We start from the raw sequence: 26,276 nt of genomic DNA, 5'->3' as shown, positions 1-26,276 counted from the left end.
ATGATCCATCTGTTCCTGTTGAGGCTGTTAACATGTCATTTAATACAGAGTGGTGATAATTTGACATGGACATTTCCCCAGGCTTAAAATGGCAGAACCTTTTTAAATTTTTTATTATTGAATGAATCATTCTTACCTAATAACTTTACTCCCTGGCCCGGGGCTAGATTTAGACTGCTAAATAAAGATGTTCTACATATGTCCGCTGAGGCCTGCAAGAATTCCAGTTTCTCTAGAAAGGCAAATACACCTAGACGTCTTTGGATCAAAATGCACCTAACATTGTAAAATGATTACACCAGCTAAAATTTAAAAGGTTATTTTATTTAAATGTAGACACACTGCATATTATCTAGCTCTGTAGAAAGACTTGTTCTCCAGACAGTTAGAAAAATTAGCACATCCTTCTCAACCCGAGAAGATTAAAACCAGTCAAGCTAGGTCCCACTGGAAGTTTATGTGCACAGCTGGATTTGACTAGTAGGCTTAAGGTTCCTTTTGCTGCAGATTCTCTTGTTCCTTGGCTTTTAGCTCTTGGTTATATCTATGGACAGAACATAAGCAAATTCAGCATACTGCAAACTGAAGATATGAATTGGCAAATACATTCCTAGTAGCGACAATAGAATACTTTCATACTATTTTTACAGACATTCGAGCAGTAACAGGAAGTCTTTATTAAATAAAATGGACAGAGGTTAAGCTTAGATCAAATATGATTTACACATGGAAGCTTGTGCTATACTTTTGATTACAAGTAAAAGCTCCCAAGTATCTGAGCAAGACAATTACCGCAGAATTCAAAGTGAAATAGATGACAGCTTGTGGACTAACTCTAGTTCATTCTGCTAAGTTGCCATTCAGAGTCAAGTTCTCTCTCTCAGTGAAATAGAGCTGAAGTGCAACTTCTCTTCCCAGGGACTTTTTTTGCTGTCCATGTTCATGAAGGAACTGATAGGAAAATTCAAGGGACAGCAGTTGGAAGTCCACCAAAATGCATGATTGCTAGAAGGAGGAAGGGGTGGCAGGGAGTGTTTAGATCTCTGGCAATATGGGTGCCCTAAAGGGCAAGTGCACCCTATACAGCTTGAAGAGCCTGTTTTAGGCTTAGACTATGAGACTAAGGATTAAGAATGCTGTAGAGACATCTCTAGAGAAATTCTATTTGCTTCTGAAAAATTAGGTGGCAGGTGACTTAAGTTTAATTAAGTTACAGCATCCCTTTAAAAGCTCTGCTATAGTTTTTCTAGTTACGTTAGATGTTGACAACCTTAACTCCATTTGTGTGGTCATATTGTTCCCTGGGGTGTGCAAAATTAAAAAATTACTGCAGAACTCTCATACAATTGTTTAAGCCTGACTGCATTTACCTAGGTCTATCTGTGTTTAGTGAGTGCTGGTGAATACTAGAAATTCAGAAGCCACCCAAATTGAGTGTTCATAGTGAAGAGTCTGATTAGTATGTACATACCGCCATATACGAAAGAGCTGGGAACCACCGGCACACCCAACAAAGAAGTTGACAGTAAATAGACCCCAGTTTTTAGGAATAATAACTAGGGAATATCTTGACCAAATAAGGCCTGTTGAATAAAAAAAAGCAAAGATTAGCATTCAGTAAAATACTTAAAATATGCATCTAAATACATTAAAAATCACATGAGAAATGCTGATCAGACACCAAAAGGCACTCAAACTATTATAGTACATAGATCATGTCCGCATAGGGAACCTCACATATCATTAGTGCAATAATACCTCACAGCAAGCTGGACCTTAATTCTGCAGGAAAGTTCCAGACTGGAGTGCACTTTGGGGCAGCAAGCTAGAAAAATCTGCAACAGCTTCAATTAAATTAAAAAATTAAAGTCAAATGTGAAAGTCATTGCAAATGTCTCTGTGCTATGTTTTACTATCTTGTTTTTACATTCTCACTAACATTTCAGTTTTAAAGCATGCAATTTTTTATTGACAACGTATGACTAATGGAAGTTGTGAATAGGCAGGAAAAGAGGAGTTCTGACCTATCAGAAGGTATGGGTGACAGTTTAGGATGTGAATTAAAGCTGATACAATAGTGATCAGGAGTGGAATAACTACTTTTTTAATTTAATTGAAGCTGTTGCAGATTTTTCTAGCTTGCTGCCCCAAAGTGCACTCCAGTCTGGAACTTTCCTGCATAATTAAGGTTATTAAATGTTGACCTATTAGGATGAATGTAGTTTATACTTGTAAACTATTATTTCCAGATGGATGCATTTGTTTTACAAGATAAACTTGCAAATGCAACATGAACAAAAAAAAAAGCCACTCAAACTTAAATGTCTACATGTGAAGCTATACTAGTACAACTCTAGTACTTTAGGTTCATGTATTACTTTTAGTGTAGCATCTCATGTAGATAAGTCCTTCCACTGTTTAGAAAGTAACATTTTGGGTTCTGAAATAACTCGGGCAAGAAATTAATTTTGTGGTGAACCCCATGACCATGGAATAGCGCGCTCTGTATTATAAATGAGCCATCAGAAAATACCTAGGCTTATCCTAAAAAGAGGAATCTTTTGATAAGGCTGCAATGAAGAATTTAGGCACATTATAGTAAACTGAACTTTTGAAACAGATTAATGTATAAATGAGAATTAATTATGTGAAGAAGGTTCTTTAAGAAAAGATTACAAACTAGTGAGGAGGGTTTTTTTTTTAAATACTAAGAATTCTGGTCAGAGGTGTAGAAACAGAATATAGTCACCTGTTGCCGTTAACACTGCAGACTGTGCTGTGCTGAGTTTTTCTGCTGGTCTGGTCATATCAGCCATTCCTGCACATACCAAACCCTGTAAAGGAAACACCACCAACTATAGTCAACTAAGTCATTATTTCACTTATTTATCACCAATACCACACTAATTGCATATGTATCCAGAAAACCCATTACAGTTTGATGTACAAGTATACACAAGAGTTATTTCCCAATTCCAAATGCTTATGGTTCCCAAGGACAAGACAGTGAGGGGAAGGAATGCCACATGTAAAGTGGAGATCAGAGCAATTGTTAGCAAACATGTCCATTCCTCAGTTTTTACTTTTGTGAAGGAGAAACAAAGAAAAGGGAGGCAGCAATGCCATGCGAGTATTGGTTTTTATAACTCAGAAGATGCAGGGATGCTCAGATTCCATCCTTTACAAATGGTAGCAACCCTAAACTACTCTTTTAATCAAGTCATTTGAGTTCCTACAAGAGAATGCCATTTTAACACTTACCTTGAGCTTTAAACTGATTTTAGATTACAATTTCAACAGCAGATACAGAAAACGTAAAGAAGAGCAATGCAAGTATTCATAGGCATGGAAAGACTTCCACATGAAGTTAAAGTAAAAAGATTAAGAATGTTTAAGAGGAGACAGGTGTAGAAAAACGAATGGCTTAAAAGTTAATTTGGTACTCTTAATTATGTTCTTATTATACAAAAAACACAGCAATTATACTTGTCGAACTTTTTCCACTACTAACCAACTGACGTGTGAAACTCAGTGTCACAAGAATTAGTGATACTAAATGCATAGTATGATTGAAAGAGAGGATGAAACATTTAATAAAAGAATATCAGCATTTACAGAATTAGAGTATCAGGGAGTAAACCTGAACTTTGGAGCATAAGCCAGCCAGCCATTCACAAGGCACAGGAAAATAGTTCTCTCCTATAAGCAGGGTATTCCATAGGGTCCACTGTGCAGTTTCATGTGCCCAGTGCTGGACAAGATGGATGCCAGATCTGAAATAGTATTTCAGACATCTGTTCGGAAACCAATACGGCAATACACAGGCAGTCCAGGAAGTTTTTGGAGAATGTTGGGAATAACTTCTTGACAAGTGCTGAAGGATCCGACCAGGGGCCATGCGCAGCTTGACCTTCTGCTCACAAACAGGGAGGAACTAATAGGGGAAGTAGAGGTGGGTGACAACCTGGGAAGCAGTGATCATGAGATGGTAGATTTCAGGATCCTGACCAAAGGAAGAAAAGCGAGTAGTAAAATACACACCTTGGACTTCAGAAAAGCAGATTTTGACTCCCTCAGAGATCTGATGGGCAGAATCCCATGGGATGCTAACATGAAGGGGAAAGGAGTCCAGGACAGCTGGCAGTATTTTAAAGAAGCCTTATTGAAGGCACAGAAAGAAACCATCCCAACATGTAGCAAGAGACACAAACATGGTAGGAGACCGGATTGGCTTACAGGGGAAACCCTTGGTGAACTTAAGCACAAAAAGGAAGCTTACAAAAAGTGGAAACGTGGACAAATGACCAGGGAAGAGTTTAAAGGTATAGCTCGAGAATGCCGGGGGGTTATCAGAAAGGCAAAAGCGCAAATGGAATTACGACTGGCTAAGGATATGAAGGATAACAAGAAAGGTTTCTACAGGCATGTTAACAAGAAGAAGGTGATCAGAGAGGGTGTGTAGCCCCTAATGGATGAAGGAGGTAACCTAGTGACAGATGATGTGGGGAAAGCTGAAGTACTCAATGCTTTCTTTGCCTCTGTATTCACGGACAAGGTCGGCTCCTGGACTTCTGCGCTAAGTGACGCAAGATGGGATGAAGATGGACAGCCCGTGGTGGGTAAAGAACAGGTTAGGAGCTATTTAGAAAAGCTAAACGTACATAAATCCATGGGTCTGGACTTAGTGCACCTGAGAGTACTGAGGGAGTTGGCAAATGTCATCGAGGAGCCTTTGGCTATTATCTTTGAAAAGTTGTGGAGATCAGGAGAAATCCCGGATGATTGGAAAAAGGCAAATGTAGTGCCCATCTTCAAAAAAGGGAAGAAGGATGATCCAGGGAACTATAAGCCAGTCAGTCTTACCTTGGTTCCTGGAAAAATCATGGAAGGGATCCTTAAGGAATCCATTTGAAGGCACTTGGATGAGAGGAAAGTGATTAGGAATAGTCAGCATGGATTCACAAAGGGAAAGTCGTGCCTGACCAATCTGATTAGCTTCTATGATGAGGTAACTGGCTCGGTGGACATGGGGAAGTCAGTGGATGTTATATACCTTGACTTTAGCAAGGCTTTTGATACGGTCTCCCACAATATTCTTGCCAGCAAGTTAAGGGAATGTGGATTGGATAAATGGACGGTAAGATGGCTAGAAAGATGGCTAGAAGGCCAAGCACAGCGGGTAGTGATCAATGGCTCGATGTCAGGATGGTGGTCGGTTTCTAGTGGAGTGCCCCAAGGTTCAGTTCTAGGACCGGTTTTGTTCAATATCTTTATTAATGATCTGGATGAGGGGTTGGATTGCACCCTCAGCAAGTTTGCGGATGACACTAAGCTGGGGGGAGAGGTAGATACACTTAAGGGCAGAGATAGGGTCCAGAGTGACTTTGACAAATTGGAGGATTGGGCCACAAGAAATCTTCTGAGTTTCAACAAGGACAAGTGTAGAGTTCTGCACTTGGGACGGAAGAATCCCAAGCATAGTTACAAGCTGGGGACCAACCAGTTAAGTAGTAGTTCTGCAGAAAAGGACCTGGGGGTTACAGTGGATGAGAAGCTGGATATGAGTCAACAGTGTGCCTTTGTAGCTAAAAAGGCTAATGGCATATTAGGTTGCATTAAGAGGAGCATTGCCAGCAGATCCAGAGATGTCATTATTCCCCTTTATTCGGCATTGGTGAGGCCACATCTGGAGTATTGTGTCCAGTTCTGGGCCCCCCACTACAAAAAGGATGTGGACGCATTGGAGAGGGTCCAGCGGAGGGCAACCAAAATGATTAGGGGGATGGAGCACATGACTTATGAGGAGAGGCTGAGGGAGTTGGGTCTGTTTAGTCTGGAGAAGCGAAGAGTGAGGGGGAATATGATAGCAGCCTTCAACTTCCTGAAGGGAGGTTCCAAAGAGGATGGAGAGAGGCTGTTCTCAGTAGTGACAGATGGCAGAACAAGGAGCAATGGTTTCAAGTTATGGTGGGAGAGGTCCAGGTTGGATATCAGGAAAAACTATTTCACTAGGAGGGTGGTGAAGCACTGGAATGGGTTACCTTGGGAAGTAGTGGAGTCTCCATCCCTAGAGGTGTTTAAGTCCTGGCTTGACAAAGCCCTGGCCAGGTTGATTTAGATGGGATTAGTCCTGCCTAGAGCAGGGGGCTGGACTTGATGACCTTCTGATGTCTCTTCCAGTTCTATGATAAGGGGATGGTTTGAGAACATGATCTTGGTAACTAATTGACCATTCATTATCAGTGGGAAATAGGTCAATGGAGTTACTATAGAAAACTTTCTGGGTTTCTGGCTGGTGAGTCTTGCCCACATGCTCAGGGTTTAGCTGATTGCCATATTTGGGGTCAGGAAGGAATTTTCCTCCAGGGTAGATTGACAGAGACCCTGGAGGTTTTTTGCCTTCCTCTGTAGCATGGGGCACAGATCACAGCTGGGGGATTCTCTGCATCTTGGGGCCTTCAAAGTATTTGAAGGCTTCAATATCTGAGACATAGGTGAGAGGATTATTCTAAGAGGGGTGGGTGAGATTCTGTGGCCTGCACTGTGCAGGGGGTCAGACTAGATGATCATAATGGTCCCTTCTGACCTTAAAGTCTATGAGTATTGCAAGTCCTGTTTTCTTATTTCAGAAAATGGAGTTGTCATCTTTTTTTATAATATTGCAATAGCGCAACATGGCAATTTTTGCCCTCCTCTCACAAAATGTAAATATTTAATGAAAGACAGATGGCAGAGTTCTTAGTATGCCACGAACATGGGCCCTATAGTTTGCTTCTAGCCCTATACTGCAGTTTACTTACAAAGGCAGTTACTACTAGTTCACTGATGCCAAGTAGGTTACTACTGAATCTAGGTACCATTAAGGTTTCCACAAAATTCTGGGTTTAATGAGTTCTTCTGTCAACTGCAGAGCTACCAAGCATTCAGAAACATAGCATCAGGACCCCAAAAAAACCATGAGATTTGTTTTAAAAAGCAATATGTTCTCTGTTTTTATTCAGCTTCTGTTTAACTCTTCAGAGTTCATGTTTAGGCTTCTCTTGAACTAAGGGCTAGAAACTTTAAATTTTATAATGATGAAAGCTGAGCATCCCGTAGAATGACATAATTCCCAGCTCCTGGGGTGTAAGATAGGCACACATACCACAGGAGTCAACAATATGTCAACAAACCATTGTAGCTTAGTAGTAGCAAGGGGTGTTAGAAATAAGTTGTTTTAATAATCACGTAACCACAAATTTCTTAGCATTACATGGTTAATCAGGGCTTCCCACCAGGTGGCGGGGCTGGCAGCTAGTGCGCTCCCAGCCCCACTCCTGGGGATCCCGCTGCCCTCCTCCCTTCCCCCCCACGCTGTTGACTATCAGTGGCAGCCCCTGTGCACAGGGGGCCTGAGCTCCCTGTGGACACAGGCTGCTCTGGTACCCAGGTCCCTGGCAGACAGGGACTGCTGCTGCCCCCTGATATAGAGGCAACAATACAAGGGTATCAGGCTGCTACTCTGCATGTTCTTCATTTAAAACTCGGACCAGAGAGCTGGGACTGAGCCAACCTGCTAGTTCGAGATTTAAATGCAGAGCATGCTGTGGGGGAGGGTTTTTTGCAGTTATATTAAGCAATCACCTATCGATTAACTGAGTAGGCATTAACAGGGCTTGACAAACAGTGGCGAAAGCCGCTCGCCAGCCCCACACTGTACGTGGCAAGAGCCGCATTGCACAGGTGCGCGCTGCGGGTAAACAGGGCACGCAGCTGAAATCTACTTGCAATGGGCGAGTGGATTCTATAGTTTGTCGAGCCCTGGGCATTAACATCCCCAGTAGTAGCATCTTTTTTTTCAAATCCAAAGATAAAAATTAGTTTCCATAGGAACTTGTCTAAATAGAAACCTAATTTTTAAAGACGTACTTTTTTTAAAAAAAGCAGCAGAATGTGTCACTTGCATGTATGGCGCCGGATGCCTTAAAAGCTTTACAAAAAGGTAAATAAAATACTGGAAAAATAATTATTTCAAGAATAGCTATAAGTCATGTCTTGAAGAAAAGTGAGAAATAAACATCAATGGGCTGCTTAAAACTATCTAAAAAGAAGATAGACATTAGCCAGTATGTTATTCCATTTTGTCTTTGTGGTATCACTATATCAGTCTTGTTTGGTATCTGACTGTAAAGGATGATGAAACCTTAGTATTACTGTCACTATGGACTTGTTTGGCTTGCATAATAGTCTTGTGTGCTTTTGAAGCCAGAAGCCTCATTGTCATCTCAGTGCATCATGTGTATGATTTATGTTATAAAATATGTTATTAGAGCCATGCAGGACTTATCTAGGAGAATATATAGTTTCAACACATCTAGTGAAGATAAATTAATAAAGCAAGCTCCTCACAGCCATACAGGGGAAAAAACATGGTCAGTTTTGTTATCAGAAACTACATACATTTCCAATATCAGTTTAAGCAGTGTCATGCAGGCACTAGGGATGTAAAATTTCAATTTGGCTAATCAAATAGTCGATGCAATTCAACCAGGGCTGTTGCTACACTTCAAAGGTGAAAGCACTGCAGGGAGCACAGGGCCAGTGGGGTACTCAAGCAGTCCCCTGCTGGCCCCATGCTCCCCTGTGGCATTTCAAAGCTGTAACCCCTCATGGAGCCCAGGGCCAGCAGGGGAGTCCCCAGCTGACCCCGGGCTCCAAGTGGCACTGCCGCTTTGAAACACCACATGCAACCCGGGCCAGGTGGGGGACTCCTCCAGCTGGCCCTGGGCTGCATGCAGCATTTCAAAGCAGCAGCGCTATGTGGAGTGTGGGGTCTGGCCCCAGGCTCCATGTGGCACTTCTGCTTTGAAGCAATCCCGCTTCTTCCCCCTGCTTGCTGCCTTTTTCTGATAGAGGCAGCAAGGGGGAGGGGGAAGCAACTAGTCGACTAGCCTGTCAATTATCCAATAAGCATTTGTTTATCGGACAGCTGACTAGTCATTCACATCCCTAGGAAGCACAGGAAGCCAGGTACAGCATTACAGTGCCCAGGCCTACTGCATCTACTAAACTGCTGCTATGCATGAAACAGTTCTACCGAGAGAGGAAAGAAAAAAAAACAACCCATGCCAAACTAAAGCAAAGGACAAGGAAAGGAAAAGTGAACTGACTTTTGGACATAAGGTGCTTGAAAGCTGGTAAATATTTTCAAAAGGTACCTCTTTACAAACACTAGTTAGCTCATTTTTGACACAGAGCCAATGCCAACAATGGACTAAAAGGCTAACATGGACAAGGTCCAAGAGTGCATTGTGAACCCAGCATTATAAACCTGTCGTGCAGACTCAAACCATGAAATTTTGTAACAGAAGGAAGTTGAATTACTGAATGGTAATTAAATTTCACTAGTTACCTATGTAGTGTTTTTTAAAGAGATTATACTACAGTTTGAACTTTTCTAGTCCAGTACAACATCTGTGGTCTGGTATGATTTTAGCTAGCTGGATGTCCACTTACCATGGGTATGGCCAGTGCTTTTTTTTGTTTAAAAAATAAAAAAAGGTGCCGGTGCTCTAAGACCCAGCTGACTGTTGGCCATTTTCATTACAGAGGTGCAAGTACTCTGTTCTTTCCAAGTAAGCTCTAACTGGAGGTGCTGGTACTGCGTACTCGGCAGTACCATCACAATAAAAGCACTGAGTATGGCCAAGTTTCCGATGATCCCATAAAGTTTGTTTACAATCACCAGTCCTGGCTCTCAGTGTTCTGTGCTGTTATTTAGCTCTAATTTACTCCTAAATGTCCTCTAAGAGCCTAATAAGCAGTGGAAGGGTTGGTAATGTTGCTAGACAATATTGATCTCCTCTGGTTTGGTGCTGGTCAGGTCCCAAGGATGCCAGATTAGAGATTGTTGTCATACGTGTGTTAGAATGAATGTATTTTCATGCTGACCCTCTCCACATTTTAAAAACATAATCAGGACCTTCACAGCAAGTCCTTTGATGACACAGTCCAAGACCATTCAGGCCAAGAACGAGTCACTTTATGCCTGGTTGGCTGAAAATTGTTTTCTGAACTGCGGAAGCATTAATATCAGCAAACTGACTTCTTAGACTTACCCATTTCATAACAGGTGCCCAGAAAAACACTGTTTTGGGACCTAGAGGGGGAAAAAAGCAACAATCTGAATTAAGGCATAATAAACTGCACACTCACACAGCTGTAATGGTACCAAAATGTAATTTGTAAAGCACGTGTGTGAATCCCCCTTTGAGGGACTACTACTGTCTCATGCACAACACAATACATACAGTGAGAGGTTTGCTGCTCCACTAATGTTTTTCTATCCTGACTCAAAACCCTTTTTCCAACATTAGTCTTAGCAGTAGTATCCAAGGCCATTTTGTTTCCTAGATTATTAGAATAGCAAGTGAGCAAATAGCTGCAGTATGAATAATGCAAATGCTGGTAATAAAAAAAAAGTGAGCTCCCAGCTAGTTACAATCTAGAAAGCTATATCACTTATACATCTGCTCTAATGGCAATTCAAGACACTACAGTTTTAGCACCACATAGCTAGCATGGCATAATGTATTCTACCTCCAGGAATGCCAAAGTATTATACTGATGAATGTGTGATGTCAACAGGCAAAACTGAACCTGGGACCTCTGGAGCCTAATACATGAGCCTCTCCAGTTTGAGCTAAAAGCCAAGTAGCTCTCAGCTAAACCTGTAGAGCTGTGGTGTCCAACACGCTAACCACATGTGGCTATTTCACCAGTTGACTATGGCTAATTGGTTTGAACAATGTGACCATTTGGCCGACTGAATGTAGCTAGGTCGTTATAGCAGTAGCCACTGGAGTGGCTACTGCATCAGAACTGGTTGAGCACTATGGCTGCAGTGGAAACTCATTCTCTCTCTCTCTGTAAGTGGTCAAAGTGCAACTACATGGTACAGCACACCACTCCCAGAAGGTGCACGGGTTACAAAAGCATAACCAGGAAATCAGACACTGTGTGCCAACTGTTCTGCTACGGCACTGTATACAATTAAAAAGTGGAATTCAGCAGTGAAAAGTGATCATCCATACTTGAATTTGGTGCCAACAGTGACATCAGCCCTGCTGGGCAGCTATTCCCAGTGAATATAAAAAGTACAGAAGCATATCACCAATATAACACTGTAGAGTGTTGATCACCTGTATTGAAATCCACATTTGATCTTTAGAAGGCTTGAAGACAACTGATATGTGACTGTGGCCATGCAACAATCCCTATTCATGACCTTATAGGCCAGCAGTTGAAGGCACAGTGCTATGTAAGCTCCCTGAAGCCTGGAGCAAGATTATAGAATCCTAGATTTTCTAAAACCTCTCTTATGAGGAGATCTTTGGTAAGGTGGAGTCTATGTCTGTGCCAAGATGACTTATTCTGGTGGATGGTATCTTTTTTGGACATTGATGAAGCCATGAATCTGCAGGCAGTTAAGTATGAGAGACTTGGCTTTATGCTCTACTGACTGCAGTGGAGCTCTGTTCAAGAGGTCATCCTGGAAGTAGGTTCCCTGCATAGGGTTGGTTGCCAGATGGTTTCAACAAAAATACAGGACACACTTGACATTACATCACAATCTACATTACATCTTAGTTAGAAAATACCGGACATTTATATTCTCTCTCATTTTCTCAGTTTGTTTCCTGAACAGAAAGCTGAAATACTGGACTGTCTGGTTCAAAACTGGATATCTGGCAACCCTAGCCTTGCAATCTGAGTCTATGATCACTACTATCATCTTTGTAAAAATTCTGGGGGTTGAAACAGGCCAACTGATCAATGTTTGACACTGATGTTTTGTGCTTCAGTTAAACCTCAAGAGTTTGCAGTAGCATGGATTTGATGGGAGGTATGCATCTGCTAGATGATAATTTTGGAAGCGTGTGCCATCTCTGAATCCCTGCTGGGTCTCATTTTCCTTGGAATGGGAGGGACTCAGAGACCTCCTGGGCAAATTGGGAGGTAGGAAGTTTGATTAGAAGTGCTGCTTCTTTCTCCAGAGTGCTCAGGCCTCCTCCTTGTCAAACCAGGGAGGACTTGTGGCCCCACAGATCTCCCTTTATTCTCTATATATTCCTTAAGACTGAGCCTCCAAGTGGACTGGCAAGAATCCTCCTCAATTATGGAGCTTCATCTTGATCTCTACTAGGATTCTGGTCCATGTTTCTCGTGTTGGAGCTGTGGCTATGTGAAGGGAATCCCATCCGCCTGTCCCACTTGTAACCCCAGGACCTAACAGAGTTAGGCTTAGTTGGTTGGGCAGAGTCTGGACACAACTCACCATCTGCTGAACCTTGGAAGGTTGTTTCACAAATAGAGCACTACTTGGCTTTGACCAGATGATTTCTTGGCTGCTCTGTTATGCCTTTATAGGGGCAGAGGAATAGACAGGGAGGCATAGCAGTGGAGGTACAGGGTGGGCTAAACAACTAGAGCATTAACCAATTCAGGGAAGGTGCAAGATGAAGAGAAGAAACTGCTTCCTATTGCTCAAAGTGAATAGGAAAAAAAAAGGTAAAGAATAGGGGCTGAAGCAATTGACCATCAACAGTCTACTGCCAACCGAGGAACAGAATCCGGTGGCATGAAAAAGCCTGACCAGAGTACATAGGGCAAAAATATCGATCTGAGCAGTGAAGTGGAACAGCCCAGATGTCCAGAACTGTGGGAGACATGTACAAAAAGACATGTACTTTTCTGTTTTGTTTTCAAAGCATGAAAACAAATTTACCTGGATGGGCATCTTTATGGTACATGTAGAGCTACATATTAGGACAATATTCAATATTTTTAAATAGAAATTAACTTTTTCAAGTTAAAAAAAGTTTAAAAATTGTTATCTTCTTATGCAAAGGTCTTGGTTAGTGTGCCAGCATCACTTTCAGTGGAACTAACTGCTTCTGAGTCAATCTAAACCCTTTGAAGTCCCACAAAAATAGCTTTAAATATTCAGACTGCTAATTTGTTAACAAGTGAAATTAAAACAGGTTGAATCTTCCTAGTCCAGCAACATCTATAGTCCAGCATGATTTTAGTTAGTCAGATGTCCATTTATCATGGGTGTGGCCAAGTTTCCTGTTGTCCCATAAAGTTTGTTTACAGCCACCAGTCCTGGCTCTCAAAGTTCTGTGCTATTATTTAGCACAAATTTACCCCAGAATGTCTTCTCAGAGCCCAATAAGCAGTACAAATATTGGTAATGCTGCTAGACAATATTGACCTCTCCGGGGTTTGGCAAATTCCCTGGTTTGGCACCTGTCATGTCCTCATGGTGCAGGACTAGAGAGGTTCAACCTATAGAATGGTATCAGATTTTGGGACAGTTTAACAAGATTGTACCCTTAAAGTAGAAAGTTCTCAGGACTCTTAAGCAAGCATGCAGAATGTAATGCAGCCAGAAAAACACATTGATCAGTTCCCAAGTACCAAATTAAACCAGGGCCATGTTGCAGGCTTTTTTTTTTTAAACAGCTTAAAGCAGACACTCCATTCAGTTTGTTCTACATTCACCCTTGTGTTTTGAACTATAAGTTCTTCAGAAAAAGGATGTGTTACATTTTACACGTTGTATAGCACTGGGTACATTTAGGATACCAAGGCTGATATCAGATAAGTTCACTAACTTTTTAATTATGCTTCAAAAGACTTCTTACAGATGCAACTTACACATACTGCTATCAAACCCTCCTTTTGTAGATCGATTTTCTAGGATAGAGAATCCAGCAGAGTTGTTAATGGACTTGCAAAATTAGAGATTAGCTGTATACTGAAAAGGGAGCAAAGAAAAGATTCCAAAAAGCTTAGGCATCTTTCTAATTCAGACAGATTTAGCAGGTAATATTGGATAAAAAATACTATCACAATGTCACATTGAGACTACCTGCTTGCTGCATGGAATTATCTAAGAGAATCTGGTTGGGCTGACTTACATCAATGGTGCTGTGTATGTTTTTATTTTCCAAGGTTGCCATGTTACATTACAGGAGTGTCTATGGTTAATGCACATCAGTACCATTCATTTTAAAGAATAGGCAAGAATCCTCTATGGATGGGGTGGACAAACGTTTTGGCCCTCGGACCATACTTTGGTATGGAAGTCGTATGGTGGGCTATAGATGCCCATTAAAGGGGACTGGGATGAGGGAGGAGGTGAGGGCTCTGGCTGGGGGAGCTGTCTCCAGGGTGAGGACTGAAGTGAGTTCAGGGTGCAGTAGGGGGCTCTGGGCTAGGGTGTGTGAGTGTGAGAGAGAGAGAGCGAGCGCGAGAGCGAGCGCTCTGGCTGGAGTTGCAGGTTCTGGGATGGGGCCAGGGATGAGGGACTTGGAGCTCAGGAAAGTGCTCAGGTATAGGACTGAAGATGTTAAAAGAGGGATCAGGACTGGGGTAGGGGGTTGGGGCATGGGAGATTGTCAGGAGTGCAGGCTCTAGGCGGCACATAACTCAAGCAACTCCCAGAAGCAGTGGCATGTCCCTCCTTTCATTCCTATGTGGTGGCAAGGCCAGGCAGCTCTGAACTGCCCTGTCCACAGGAACCACCCCAGCATCTCCCATCGCCTACGGTTCCTGGCTAGTGGGGGCTGCAGAGCCGACACTTACAGCCGAGATAGCGTGCAAAGCTCCCTGCCTGCTCCTATCCATAGGAGTCAGAGGAGGGACCTGCTGCTGATTCTGGGAGCCGTATGGAGCAGGGCAAGCCCCTGACTTCATTCCCCAGCAGCAGCTCAAGGGCCAGATTAAAAGGTCTGACATGCCAGTTGCCCCGCCCACCCCTGCTCTAGGAGAGGTCAGGTTCTTTATCCCCTCCTCTCCCAGAAGGCTCAAGCTTTTCTCACTCTTTTTTAAAGCAAAACAACCTCCCCCACCCCCACATACACACAATTCTGTGACCTGAGTGTTTGGGTCAGCAAGTGCAAATGCATCATTAGGATGTCCCTAGGTACCTGGGATGATAAACCCTGTATATCTTCACTCTAATAAACATGCCTAATTAAGAAATGTACTAGAAGGCAAGCACATATGAGCCAGTAGGGCCATAGTGTTTACTTATTTCTGAAACAGTAGTCACTATGTGTGGCTACTGCTCTAGTGAACTAGCCACACTCAACTGCCCAAATAGCCCCACTTAACTGGCCAAATAGCCTTGTGGCTAGTGGCTAGCATGTTGAACACCATGGCAGTAGGGTATAACATAACAGGACACCACAGCAGTAGGGAATAACATAAAAGGACTAGGGGTGTCATTAGGTACAAATAGCTTACACAGCAGTTCTTGGAGTATCATGTACTCATATATTCACCAAGTGTTAAGTACGGTAAGTAAACGAATCTGCAGTAGGATATAAAGAATATTCTGTACTCCATTCAAGATTTGTGTCCCGAGTTAGATTGTCCCAAGATTTGTGGGAAAATGCCTTACAGAATAAAGTTGGCACTAGTAAATCAAGCCTCATTTGAGACAATTATGTGGTAAACACGAGAACTAAAATGGAGTTATTCTTGTATTATTTGAAAGCTTTGCAATTCCTGAAGTTTGCTAGAATGGCCTAACAAGGCAAGCTGTAACTTTGCCTTTGTAATATGCTACTAGATTCATAGATCCAGTTGTACAATAAGGACTGGTAGCTTGAACTTCAACCTAGATTTTAGTTTTTAAATTATAAAGTTTGTGACAATGATATTCTGTTCAACAGTCAAAGATTCTGACTATCCTAAGTCCAGATCCGCACTAGCCCTGGAAGGTTGGCTTAAAGTACACAACTTCAGCTACGCAGAATATGTTGCTGGAGTCCAGCTACGGAGAATATGTGGCTGGAGGTGGCTAACCTTAAGCTGAGCTTGGCACCGTCTGCACTGCAGTAAGCTAAAGGGAGCAAACACTCCTGTCAGCTTCGCTTACTCCTCACATCTGCGAGGAGTACAGGCGCCAGCCGAAGCTGTCCTCAGTGTTCGATTTACAGGTCTATACTAGACCCACTAAATCGAATGCCAGAATGTCCATCTCTGGCACAGCGTGTGAAGACGTGCCCTAAGTGTGACTTATCAGCACATTACACTAAATGCTCTTTCAAAGGGGGAGCCTCCTGAATACAGTAAATAGACAGAAGACAGAGAGCAGCTCATTATAAGAGACTAGAAGCTGAAAGCCCATGCTGTTGTATAGGTGCAATTCATAAAGTTAAATGTGTAAAATAAGTAAATAAAGAAGACTCATTTCCATGCAGCATGCTATAGTGAAAAGTGATGCTGTTTGTACATGTTCCCCCCAGTTTGTGCATGGCGCTGCCCCCTTGCTAGAGGCACAATTATATTTGTTACCCAAAATAGCACCTTCTCTGATTGATAAGCTGTCATATTCCAAATGCCACAGAACCTTCAGACTTCAGCTTTCCATCTGGTTCTCACAGGGCCCAGTGATGACTGAACCTGGTGATATTCTAAATAAAGAGCTTTCAGGATTGTAGAAGTTTTCATCACATCACACTGATTCAGACATTGTAGGCTTCAGAATGACAATTTTTGAATCTTTTAAATTATATCTCATATAAAGCTTCCTTCCCTTCCCTTCCACACTGCCTGGAAAGTTTCTCTAGCAAATCAAGTTTAAATGCATCTGTTAGGATTTCCCAGTTTCCTAGTGTGGAAACTCATCCACATCCTCATTCCTGTTTTCCCTCCTATCCATCTCCCAGTTCTTTCACAATTGCAAAACTAATGGCAGGCAGATCTAAAGTATGATTAACTTCTTCCAGTTATATCTTAAGATCTTTCCAGGGAGGGTGCCTGGATACTTTCTTGCTCCAGGATATGTAGCTGTATTTATTCTGGAATCTGGAGTGGCACACAAAATTGAGGAGACACGCTGCCTGTTTATTCATTGACTGCATGTCAAGTTCTTAGAATCTAAAGCCTTAAGAAAGAGAAGACCAGTCTGAGGCGAAGGCCACAGACCTACATCCACCCAGGATAGCAGCTGGTAGGCTCAATCTTAATCAAGAACCCTTTCAAATTAAAATGTTTTCTTTTATGCTTGCCCAAGCATCAATGGCATCCTTCCAAACAATAAAGGTCAGTACCTATTTCCTCCAGATTACGGTGAGGGTTTTCACAAACATTATTTCCATGCTCATTTATGCTACAATGGGTTATGATTTGCACCTACATTCATAAAAATGTTTGTTCAAGTTATGTTTACTATTTGTGATCGTACCTGCAAGCTTCCAAACATGTATGCATGCATTCAGATGTCTAATTATTTTCTATGAATTTCCTCTTAAAATACTTCAGTGTTCTTGCAGTAAATGCAATGACCTATCAGTAACAAATCAAATAAGACAGCACTCCAGCATCCAAGGGGAAAAATTGAACAGGAATCTGATTGGAATTTTAAAACTAATACTTGAAAAAAAAATGTTTTCATAAAATCCTTGAGAACTCTCCTAATAAATTATTAATGGAGTTTTAAAATGTCAGTAAGCTGGTTTCAGAGACTCAAGAGGAAGGAAAGAACTGTTTTCAAAGTCTTGTTAAGACAACAAAAAGCAGACTAAAGCTTTGTCTTCTGTTTGATAGATTTCACATGCATTTTGATTTTCATAATAAAAATAAACTAAAAACACTTTATGAACCTTGACGTATTTTACACACCTCTACACTGGCTGGACTTAATTCATCTCTAGTATAACTATTATTACACCAGGGATAAATCTGGGTAATACAAAATAATAATCTTAATACATTTTGAAAATATGCTTCCTGCTCCTAACAAGGAACACAGAGTACACTGATGAAGCATATAATTCAAACCAAGAGATGGATTCTGCTTCATTAATGAATCAGTTACTGAAATATGACTATCCATCCCTAATTAAAGAAGCTTTAAGCAGTGAACACATGTAACTGAATACAAGCCAAGTCACATCTCTCTGCTGTTAACACTAGTTTTCTACTATGCAGCAGCCAATTGGAAGTGGGGGAGTTGGGTTCACATCTCCTATTTGTCAGAATCTTTCACTTTCCTCTAGCAACCTTCATTAATTTGAAAAACAGGTGGTGTGTGTGTGTGTGTGTGTGTGTTTTTAAGTATTTCACCCAAACTGTTTTCCAAGCCAAAGTAAAGGGATTTCTCTTAGATACAAACAATTTAAAATCTAGGCAAAGAGTCACTTATCAAAGTAGGTCATCAAAGTAGGCCTTGCCAAGGACATTAAAAGCTTTCGTTTTAGGGCAAACAAAAGTATCTTTTCCCACTGAATGGCTTTTGTTCTAGTTGAAATGTGCCCAACAGTCCTGGAATACGGAAGCTCTCTATACATAAAGCAGGTACAGATTGAAGGGGCACAAGAAGGAAGTTCAGTTTCTATACCCACCAACTCTTTGCTGAAGCTGCCTGTACATGATGTGGTAATTGTTCTTTTGACAAAGACATTTTTCTTTTAGAAACAGGATCACTCTAACAGTTTGAAATTCCAACTTTGACATTTAGTCAAGGCACGGCACAGAATGGCCAAAGTTCAAGTCACAGGCCAAATGTATGAAGCCACATAATATAGCCACCCATCTTTAACACTGGGAATACAGTGTAAGTGAATAGTGCATGTACATGCCAGGAAGTATCACACTGCAGCACCTTAATATATTAAACATGAGCAACTGCAATTGGTTCAATTTTGGTCAGTTTCGTATAAAAGAAAAGTTTTGTACCATCTTTGCTCAAACTGGTAAAAAGGGTTTGCACCGATTTAAATTAATCTAAACTATTTGATCCGATTCTAGTTAAACCCGTGCAATCTTTGTTTTGAGAGAAGACTTTTGTTATAGAAAAATGACCAGGGGTCTAGAAGCTAAAATTTCCTTACTGCACAATCATGATATACCCAACAACGCATTCTAGATTGATGAAAATTCAAGAACATGTATTGCATTAAAGAAAAACAGTAGAAAGGGCAGTCTAGGGAAGACTTTACATTTCATCAGATAGCTTGTGAAATCTATTTACATAGCAGATTCTAAAATGGAAGATTCACCTATATGGTTCTGTAATCATTCACTTTTAAATATTATCTACCTTGATAGCAAATGGAAAATACTGAAGAAAATGAAAGTGCATGTTTTCATGCTTGTTAAAGAGAGAGAATTGTTAACTGAACTAATTTTGAATGGCTGGTCACCTTCTTTCCTCAAACACAGCACTTCTAAAAATTCCTGTTCCCATGTTTGTACACAGAATTTGTGACATAAATTGTAGATAAACAGGTCTCTTCTTAAGGCCATCAAGGCACATAATTGATTCACTTATCTTTTTGAATTCTCCTGTCTCAAGACCTTTCTTCTCATTTCTCCCCTCTCCTCATAAAAGGACGCTAAACAGGACAATTGCTTCCAATCAATTGCAGACACTTGCTGGCTCTAATCTAAAAGACTGGAGTGAGGCAAGGTAATACAGAGATCCACATGATTCATGTAAAAAGCTCCAGTGGCGTACACCATTCATGAATATACATGACGTGTTCACTTCTTTGTTTTGCCAGCTGGGAAAATAGCTTTACTTTGAATTGCATAAATGACTAAATCTACAAAGAGAATAATTGAACAGTATTTGTTACCTTCTGCCCCTCCAGGCACTAACAATAGTTTTTCAAGAGGGGAAAAAAAAAAAAGACGGTAAAGGTAGTGTTTTAAAATGTCACTGGTTTCTTTTATTTTAGAGCTGCTTTACCTACAGAGCATTAGTTTCAAAAGGTGCACATAGGGAAAGCCAAAGGTTGAGCAGAAGTTGCTCATTTCATAGATAAGAAAATGAAGACAAGCAGCAGTTTTGTTTTCAAAGGGATTATACTTGAAGATAGGAGATATCTCCTCTCTCTTTTCCCTTTTCTTAGTTCCATTGATCTGAATAAGATTATGGTTAAGAATTTCAGACCTGTCTCAGCATCATCTCTTTTTTATGAGTTAGAACCAGCCAATGAAACTACTCCATATGTTACTACTATTTGTAAAATGGCAGAAACAACACTGTATATTTACATGTTGTAAATGTCTAGAAACCCCATTGCAATTAATGAGGTCACAAGTGGGGTTTTTTTTTAAAGGAAAGGAAATTGATTCCCAGTTTAGATTCTTGCTTCCTAAACTTCTTATCCCCAGTTCACCCCAGAGTCTACACCACCCAGGCAAAGCCTCAACCCCCCCAACACTCCAATTCCTTGCCTAAGTCCTGATACCTCTCCCACCTCCAGAACCACTCCATCCCATCCGAGTACCCTTCTGCACCCCAAACTCCTCCTGTGCACCCTAGTTCCCTGTCTCAGCTGACAGCCCCTTTCCATCCTTTGAACCCCTCAGTCCCAGCCCAGAGCACCCCTGCGCACCCTAAACTCCTTTTTTCTGGCCCCAGCCTCAGCCAGATTCATCATCCTGTCCTACACCCAAATCCTAATTTTGTGAGCATTCATGGCTCTCCACAGAATTTCCATTACAAAATCAGGCCAAAAAGTTCCTGCACTCCTGGTTTACAGGATGTTCCTATAAATAAAGTAAACTTGCTAATTTGTGTTTAAGCAATAATACTGCTCATTATCATTTCCCCAATACTTCTCCCCATAATACACCTAAAGTAACAGCCCCTGTCCATAGGAGATCCCAGCTCCACACTGGGACCCCCAGCAGACAGGGGCTGCTGGACCTGATGCAAACCCAGCTCAATCCTGGCTTGCCCTGGGTCCAGGAGCTCTCCCCCCCACCCCACCACTGTGGTTCTGCAGTTTAAAAATAGGGAAGAGACAGGCAGTTTGGCTCCTACTACATTTAAACTGCAGAGCCACAGCAGGGGTAGCTCCTGGACCTGGTGCGAGCTGGAACTGACATGATTAGTGAAATACCCGCTTCTGAACATCCCTATTCCAAAGAGGACCTTGTGATGCTCTCGGAAAGCAGCTAATATCCAGGTGAATCTGAACTCCTCCAACAGCTCATCCCACTGATGAATTCTCCTTAAGGGAAGATACTTTCTCTGAAGCCCTTTCTGAGCTGCCTCGTCCTAGAGAAGTGCAAAGCATCATGGATTTTACCATTCAGAAGCGAGGATTTAGGAACCCCACATCTGCCCGCCCCATAAACCCGAGGTGGTGGGTGGGGAAGCCCTGGTCCACTGGGGCTGCCACCGTGCCTGTGTCCCAGGGCTGGCGCGGGGTCTGGCAGGGCTGCTCGTGCCGGGAAGGAAGCAGGTGCCGGGGAGCAGAGAGGGGGCAACCGGCCCAAGGTCACGGCGAGCCCCGGCTCGGCCCGGACCCACCCTCTCTGGGACAGGAGCTCGGGGACAGGGGGAGCCCAGCGCCTCAGACCCAGGACCTGCCACCCCGCAGCCAGCCCCGGGCAGAGAGCGGTGCGCGCCCGGCCGGCAGCCCCGAGCGCTTGTCACCCCCCGGCCCAGGCGCCGGGGCCGCAGCCGCTACCTGCCGGGTGGTTGTACAGGGGCCGCAGCCGCGGCGGCAGCTTGAGCTCGATCCGGTCCAGCAGGCGGTGGTAGGAGGCGCGGAACCCCGCGGCGGCGGCGGCCATCTCGGAGGGGAGAGCGCGGCCGGGCTGGGTCCCAGTGACAGCAGCTGCTCCGGCGTCCCCGGCGCGACCGGCCGTCCTTCGGCCTCCCCTAGCGCGCGCCACCCTTCGCGGGGGGAGGATCCCGCTTTACTTCGCGCCCATTGGCCCGCTGGCAGGCGAGGGGGCGTGGCCGAGCAGCTCGGCGAACGCTATTGGTTATTACGCCCCCCATCCCCAGCGCCCCGCCCTGCGTGGAGAGAGCGGACGCTACGTCTTATTTGAGAAAGAAAATTCTTTCCGGCCATGACAGATAAGGGCGGGAACAGCCTTCACCCCCCCCCCACCGCCGTCCGTTCTGGCCGCCGTCTCTGCCCAAACTAAACATGGCTGCCTTAGCGCGTCGGAGCCCGGTCCAAGATGGCAGACGCGGATGAAAGGCAAAGGAAGGGCAGGCGCTTTCCGGTGCCCCAATCCAAGATGGCGGCTGCAAGCCTTCACCGCCCGAACCCACCAAAAGTGACGTTCCCGCGATAGGTGTAAGTCTCGAGCGCTGCGAACGGGGTCGGGGAGGAGTCAGGGGGCGGGGTGAGATGGGGGGGGGAGGGGAGTGGAGCGGCCGCTCGTTCTTCGGCAGCAGGCGGGTGCGCGCGAGCGAGCGGGTCTCCATGGTGAGCGCGGGGGGCGGCTGGCGCCGGCGCCGAGTCTGAGCCCGAGCCCCCCCCCCCCCCAGCGACTCCCCGTCCGCGTTGCCATGTCCCGGGGGTGCTGCCCGCACCTGCTGTGGGACGTGCGGAAGCGGAGCCTGGGGCTGGAGGAGCCCGGTCTGCTGCGGAGACACTACCTTGGTGAGCGGGGGGAGGGGCGCGTTGCCGTTCGCTCGGAGCGGGGGGGGGTTCGCGCGGCACAGGCGAAAGTGACAGCTGCGCCCCCCCCCCCTCTCGGAGCGCTGCCCGACAGCCGCGGGGGGGGGGGGGTTGTGTGTCCGCCGCGCCCCCCATGGGACGGCTTGGGTCAGTCCCTGCCCCGCCGGCCAGCGCCGCGCCCCGGCCCCGCAAAGTTTCTTCCCCGGTGGGTCACCGGGGCCTGGAGGGTTTTCCGAGGCGGGGAGCGAGGAGGCTGGAGCAGCTGGCCCGGGGCGGGTGCTGCTGAGAGCTGTCAGCCCGCTGTGCGATGGAAACCACTTCAAGCCGGGGCTGGCTTCTAGCACCGATGGTAGGAAGCGTCAGTGAGTGGAAACGTAACGGCCTCTGCCCGTCCCGCCTGCTTAGCTCTGCCTTTCATTTCCCGAGCCACGGGCGTCTCAGCCCAGGGACAAAACGCGTTGCGTGCTCACTCGGCGCCCCGGGGCTGCGAGGTGGCTCAGGGATCGGACTTAGGAGACACTCCTGTGATTGTTATCGCAGGGCAGGCTGTGTCTCTTCCCGTTGCTTGAGCTGGCAGTGCTCCATAGAGCACTTTTGAAACTGTCATCTTAAAATACCGGTTTATTTAACATTCCTTTACTTGTGTTAAAAATAGCTCAGGATCCGTAACTAGCGTAGTTTTTAAAATGCCACTTAATGCTTACCCGTTAATGCTGTGCGTTTGCTGTTTGTATTTTATTCATCTTGGATACTAAGATGGATTGGTTTCACTTTCTAGCACTTCTACATTACCCAAATACTACTACTGTTTAAAGTTTCCAACACTGATATTTTACTCCAAAAGGACTGTTGACATTTTACGGTGGGAGTAAAGCCTTTATTTGTGTTAAGTTTTGTAATTTTTCCCTATGGATCTTTGAAATGGGACAGGTATTCTCTGTGTAGTACAGGGGTGGGCAATAATTTTTGACGAGGGGCCATTCCAAGATTTTGGAAAGTGGTTGAGGGTTGCACTCTTCCATGATATTAATGGAGGAGGTGCAGAGTCTGGGGTGGAGGTTGGGTGCAGAAGGGAGTTTGGGGAAAGGGACTGAGGTGCAGGAGGGAGAGTGGAGTCAGAGAGGGAGTTTGGGTAAAGGAGGCAGTTGTGACCTAAGGCAGGGGATTGTGATACAGGGGTTTGGTTTGTGACCTAGGGTAGGAGGATTAAGGGGATTGGGGTGCAGGAGGGGGGCAGAGGGCTTGGATATGTTGAATGGAGGGGCAGAGTGTCAGAGGCAGGCTCTGTCCAGGAGACTTACCAGCTAGCAGCCCAGCCAGCCTGCTGAGCTAAATGCATGCAGAACTTAAAACATTTCTCAGCCAATTAGCTAGCATGCCTGCCTGCCTACCATGTGTCTGCACAGCCTGCAGAGCCATGTGCTTGTGTGAATAACTAAGCTGGAGGGGAGAGGGTCATGGGGCTTCGTGTGCTGCCTGTTGTTCAATCAGGCAGCTCCCATTGTCCAGGTTCTGGCCAGAAACTGGACAATGGGTTTGTTCCGGGTGCAGGGTGGCAGCACCTGAAGCCTTGTGCCTCTCCTCTTCCAGATCAGTTTTGAAAGAGAAATGGCCCTGCAGTCACTTTTCTGAGTGGCATGCGGTACTGTAGGCAAGCAGAGGATCCTGCCTGTGGGTCCCCGCTGCATCCAGAGGGCTGACCTGGTGGCTTGATGGGCCGCATCTGGCCAGTGGGCTGTATTTTGCCCAGGCCTGGTGTATTGCCTCATGCTGTACATCTCCAATCTCTTTTAGGGCCTCTAGGTTCTACTAGAATAGTAATATAGTATTTATTTAAACTGGGTGCAGTAAGGTCACTGGAGTGAAATTTTACCTATACACCTGTGACTTTTTAAACCAAAGAATCAATGCTAAAAGTATGATTTCTTTTTGTGAAGATTTTTTGTATTCCTCCTGCTTCCATATGTGATCTGCTTTGGCTTTCAGTTGATTTTTCAGTGAAATTTAAGGTGGTGTTTGAGCTAGTTCGTCCTTAATATTTTTGACTTTCTCCACTTGTCACACCTTGACAACTATAATCAGCGGGAACAAAAAACAGGACTATGTAGCACTTTAAAGATGAGCTTTCGTGGGCCAGACCCATTTCCTCATATCAAATAGTGGAAGAAAATTGTCACAGCCATATATATATACCAAAGGATACAGTTTAAAAAATGAACACACATATGTCTGGCCCACGAAAGCTCATAATCTAATAAACCATCTTGTTAGTCTTTAAAGAGCTACATAGTCCTGTTTTTGGTTTCAGCTACACCAGAGTAACATGGCTATATTTCTATCATAATCAGCTGGGATACTCTACTGCAGTGGTCTCCAATCTTTAAGCACAAGATCACTTTTTCAATTTGTCAGTCCAGGATCTACCTCAGACCCAAATACCTCTGTCCCACCCCTTTGCCGAGGCCCCACCCTCCTCACTCTGTGAAGATGGGATACAGGGGAGGGAGACAGTGACATCAGTGCCTTCCTGCCTGTTTCCCCCACTCTGCACAACAAGCAAGAGGCTCCCAGAGGACTGCTCTGAGGCTCTGTGCAGGAGCAGCAGGGCAGTGATGGGAAGGGCAGCTGATGTGCAGAGACTTGATAGGTGATCCTGACTGGTTTGGCTGGGAGGCTGTCAGAGACTCCAAAGATCTACTAGTAGATCCCGATCTACAGGTTGGTGATCACTGCTCTAGTGGATAGATGTAGTAACAGAACTTGAATGCTCAGATGATTTGATGGTTGTAAAGGTCTAGATTAACAACAGTGCCCCAGTTTGAAGAGAGAATGGGGGCAATTTGGTGGAAAGATTAAAGACTAACAGTTTCTAATTAAATAAGAGATTGATAAGTTTATGGTAACAGTCCATATTTCAGTGAGATGCCAAGCCTGTGTAATTTTGCTAGCAGGCTTCTGGTTCTAAGTTATTCAGTCCATACTGCAGAGTGAATATAAACTGCTCCGAAGAAGTACAAACCTTAACTGGCATTCAGAACTATTGTGGACCAGGACATATTTGAATTGTATCCAGAATGTTACTTTAATACAATTTATTTTTTAACTCCTTTAAGTCATTGATGTACTTGCTTGGTCTTGTACCAAAAAATATATTCTTGTTTAATAATATGGTAATTTTTATGTTGCAGTCACCGTTTGGTCTCTGCTGAAACTGATCTTAATTGAAAGGATATATCTACTATTTACAGCGGTATACATTCAGTCAGGTACATATAGGTCTCCTCTATGGTCATATGTAGGCACTCGCTCAACAGGACACTGGAATGAGACCACAAATTCATTTCATACAGGTTATGGCCAGACAGTTAGCAGATGGCAAAATGATTATTGGTCCATAGTGATGCAGACTGAATTAGAGATAAAAGTCTCAGTAATCTTCTAAGGATTAGAAGATCACCCTGGTCACCTAGTCTACCATTCTGATAGAACTCAGATAGAGCTTGTACACTTTTTTTGGTTTTGTTTTGCTGCTGCTGTTGTTGCTTTTAAATGCCATACACTTTGACTTGTTGTCTGTATAGTAATATCATTTTGAGGCATCAGACATAAATGTAGGGTGGATTTTTTTTTAATCCGTTGAAACCGTTTTGGGTAAACAGTCCAAACAGAAAGAGTTCATCCAGTTCCCTCCATCCTCTTCCAGGAGCCCATTGTTAATATATTACCCAATCTGTTGGTGATAACGTGGTGTGAAGAAGATATGTGTGTGTATAATATGTATATAGTGTGGTGGGTCTTTTATTTATGTGATAATTAGGGATGTCAGTGTGCAGATGACTTTAC

At 43.9% G+C, this 26,276-nt stretch overlaps 2 protein-coding genes across 8 annotated transcripts in view; one reads left to right on the top strand and one right to left on the bottom strand.

Moving 5' to 3' along the window:
• Nucleotides 1-303: 303 nt before the first annotated feature.
• MPC2 (mitochondrial pyruvate carrier 2) lies at nucleotides 304-21,710 on the bottom strand. The gene is made up of 5 exons (XM_075909104.2): nucleotides 21,486-21,710; nucleotides 10,098-10,138; nucleotides 2,750-2,834; nucleotides 1,472-1,583; nucleotides 304-544 (listed from the first exon to the last, which is right to left on the bottom strand). Exons 1-5 carry the CDS (start codon nucleotides 21,589-21,591, stop codon nucleotides 487-489), a joined length of 402 nt encoding a protein of 133 aa, XP_075765219.1. The 5' UTR covers nucleotides 21,592-21,710; the 3' UTR covers nucleotides 304-486.
• A 455-nt stretch (nucleotides 21,711-22,165) lies between these two features.
• The window catches only part of DCAF6 (DDB1 and CUL4 associated factor 6), a 156,391-nt gene continuing 152,280 nt past the window's right edge, over nucleotides 22,166-26,276 (top strand). For 3 of the 7 annotated variants that reach the window (XM_075909054.2, XM_075909049.2, XM_075909043.2), the window contains exon 1: nucleotides 22,166-22,415. In XM_075909054.2, the coding sequence (XP_075765169.1) occupies nucleotides 22,322-22,415 (94 nt within the window). In that variant the 5' untranslated portion in view covers nucleotides 22,166-22,321. Of the gene's footprint in view, nucleotides 22,416-22,639; nucleotides 22,783-26,276 lie in introns of those variants that run through there. The other 4 variants (XM_075909079.2, XM_089773248.1, XM_075909070.2 and 1 more) reach the window with 4 other exon arrangements.

Source organism: Pelodiscus sinensis, chromosome 1 (assembly GCF_052426305.1).
Source record: "Pelodiscus sinensis isolate ZL-2025 chromosome 1, ASM5242630v1, whole genome shotgun sequence".
Taxonomy (NCBI): Eukaryota; Metazoa; Chordata; order Testudines; family Trionychidae; genus Pelodiscus; species Pelodiscus sinensis.
The sequence above is the reverse complement of the archived record's forward strand: the minus strand, read 5'-3'. Positions and strand labels throughout refer to the sequence as shown.

Bases quoted from the DNA above. Each gene is read 5' to 3' on its own strand.
- MPC2 (XM_075909104.2), bottom strand. From the start codon at position 21,591: ATGGCCGCCGCCGCCGCGGGGTTCCGCGCCTCCTACCACCGCCTGCTG. The intron at 10,139-21,485 runs GTAGCGGCTGCG...TTCCCCCTCTAG, and splicing joins CCTGTACAACCACCCGGCAG to GTCCCAAAACAGTGTTTTTC. The intron at 545-1,471 runs GTATGTACATAC...TTCTGTCCATAG, and splicing joins CAGCTCTTTCGTATATGGCG to ATATAACCAAGAGCTAAAAG.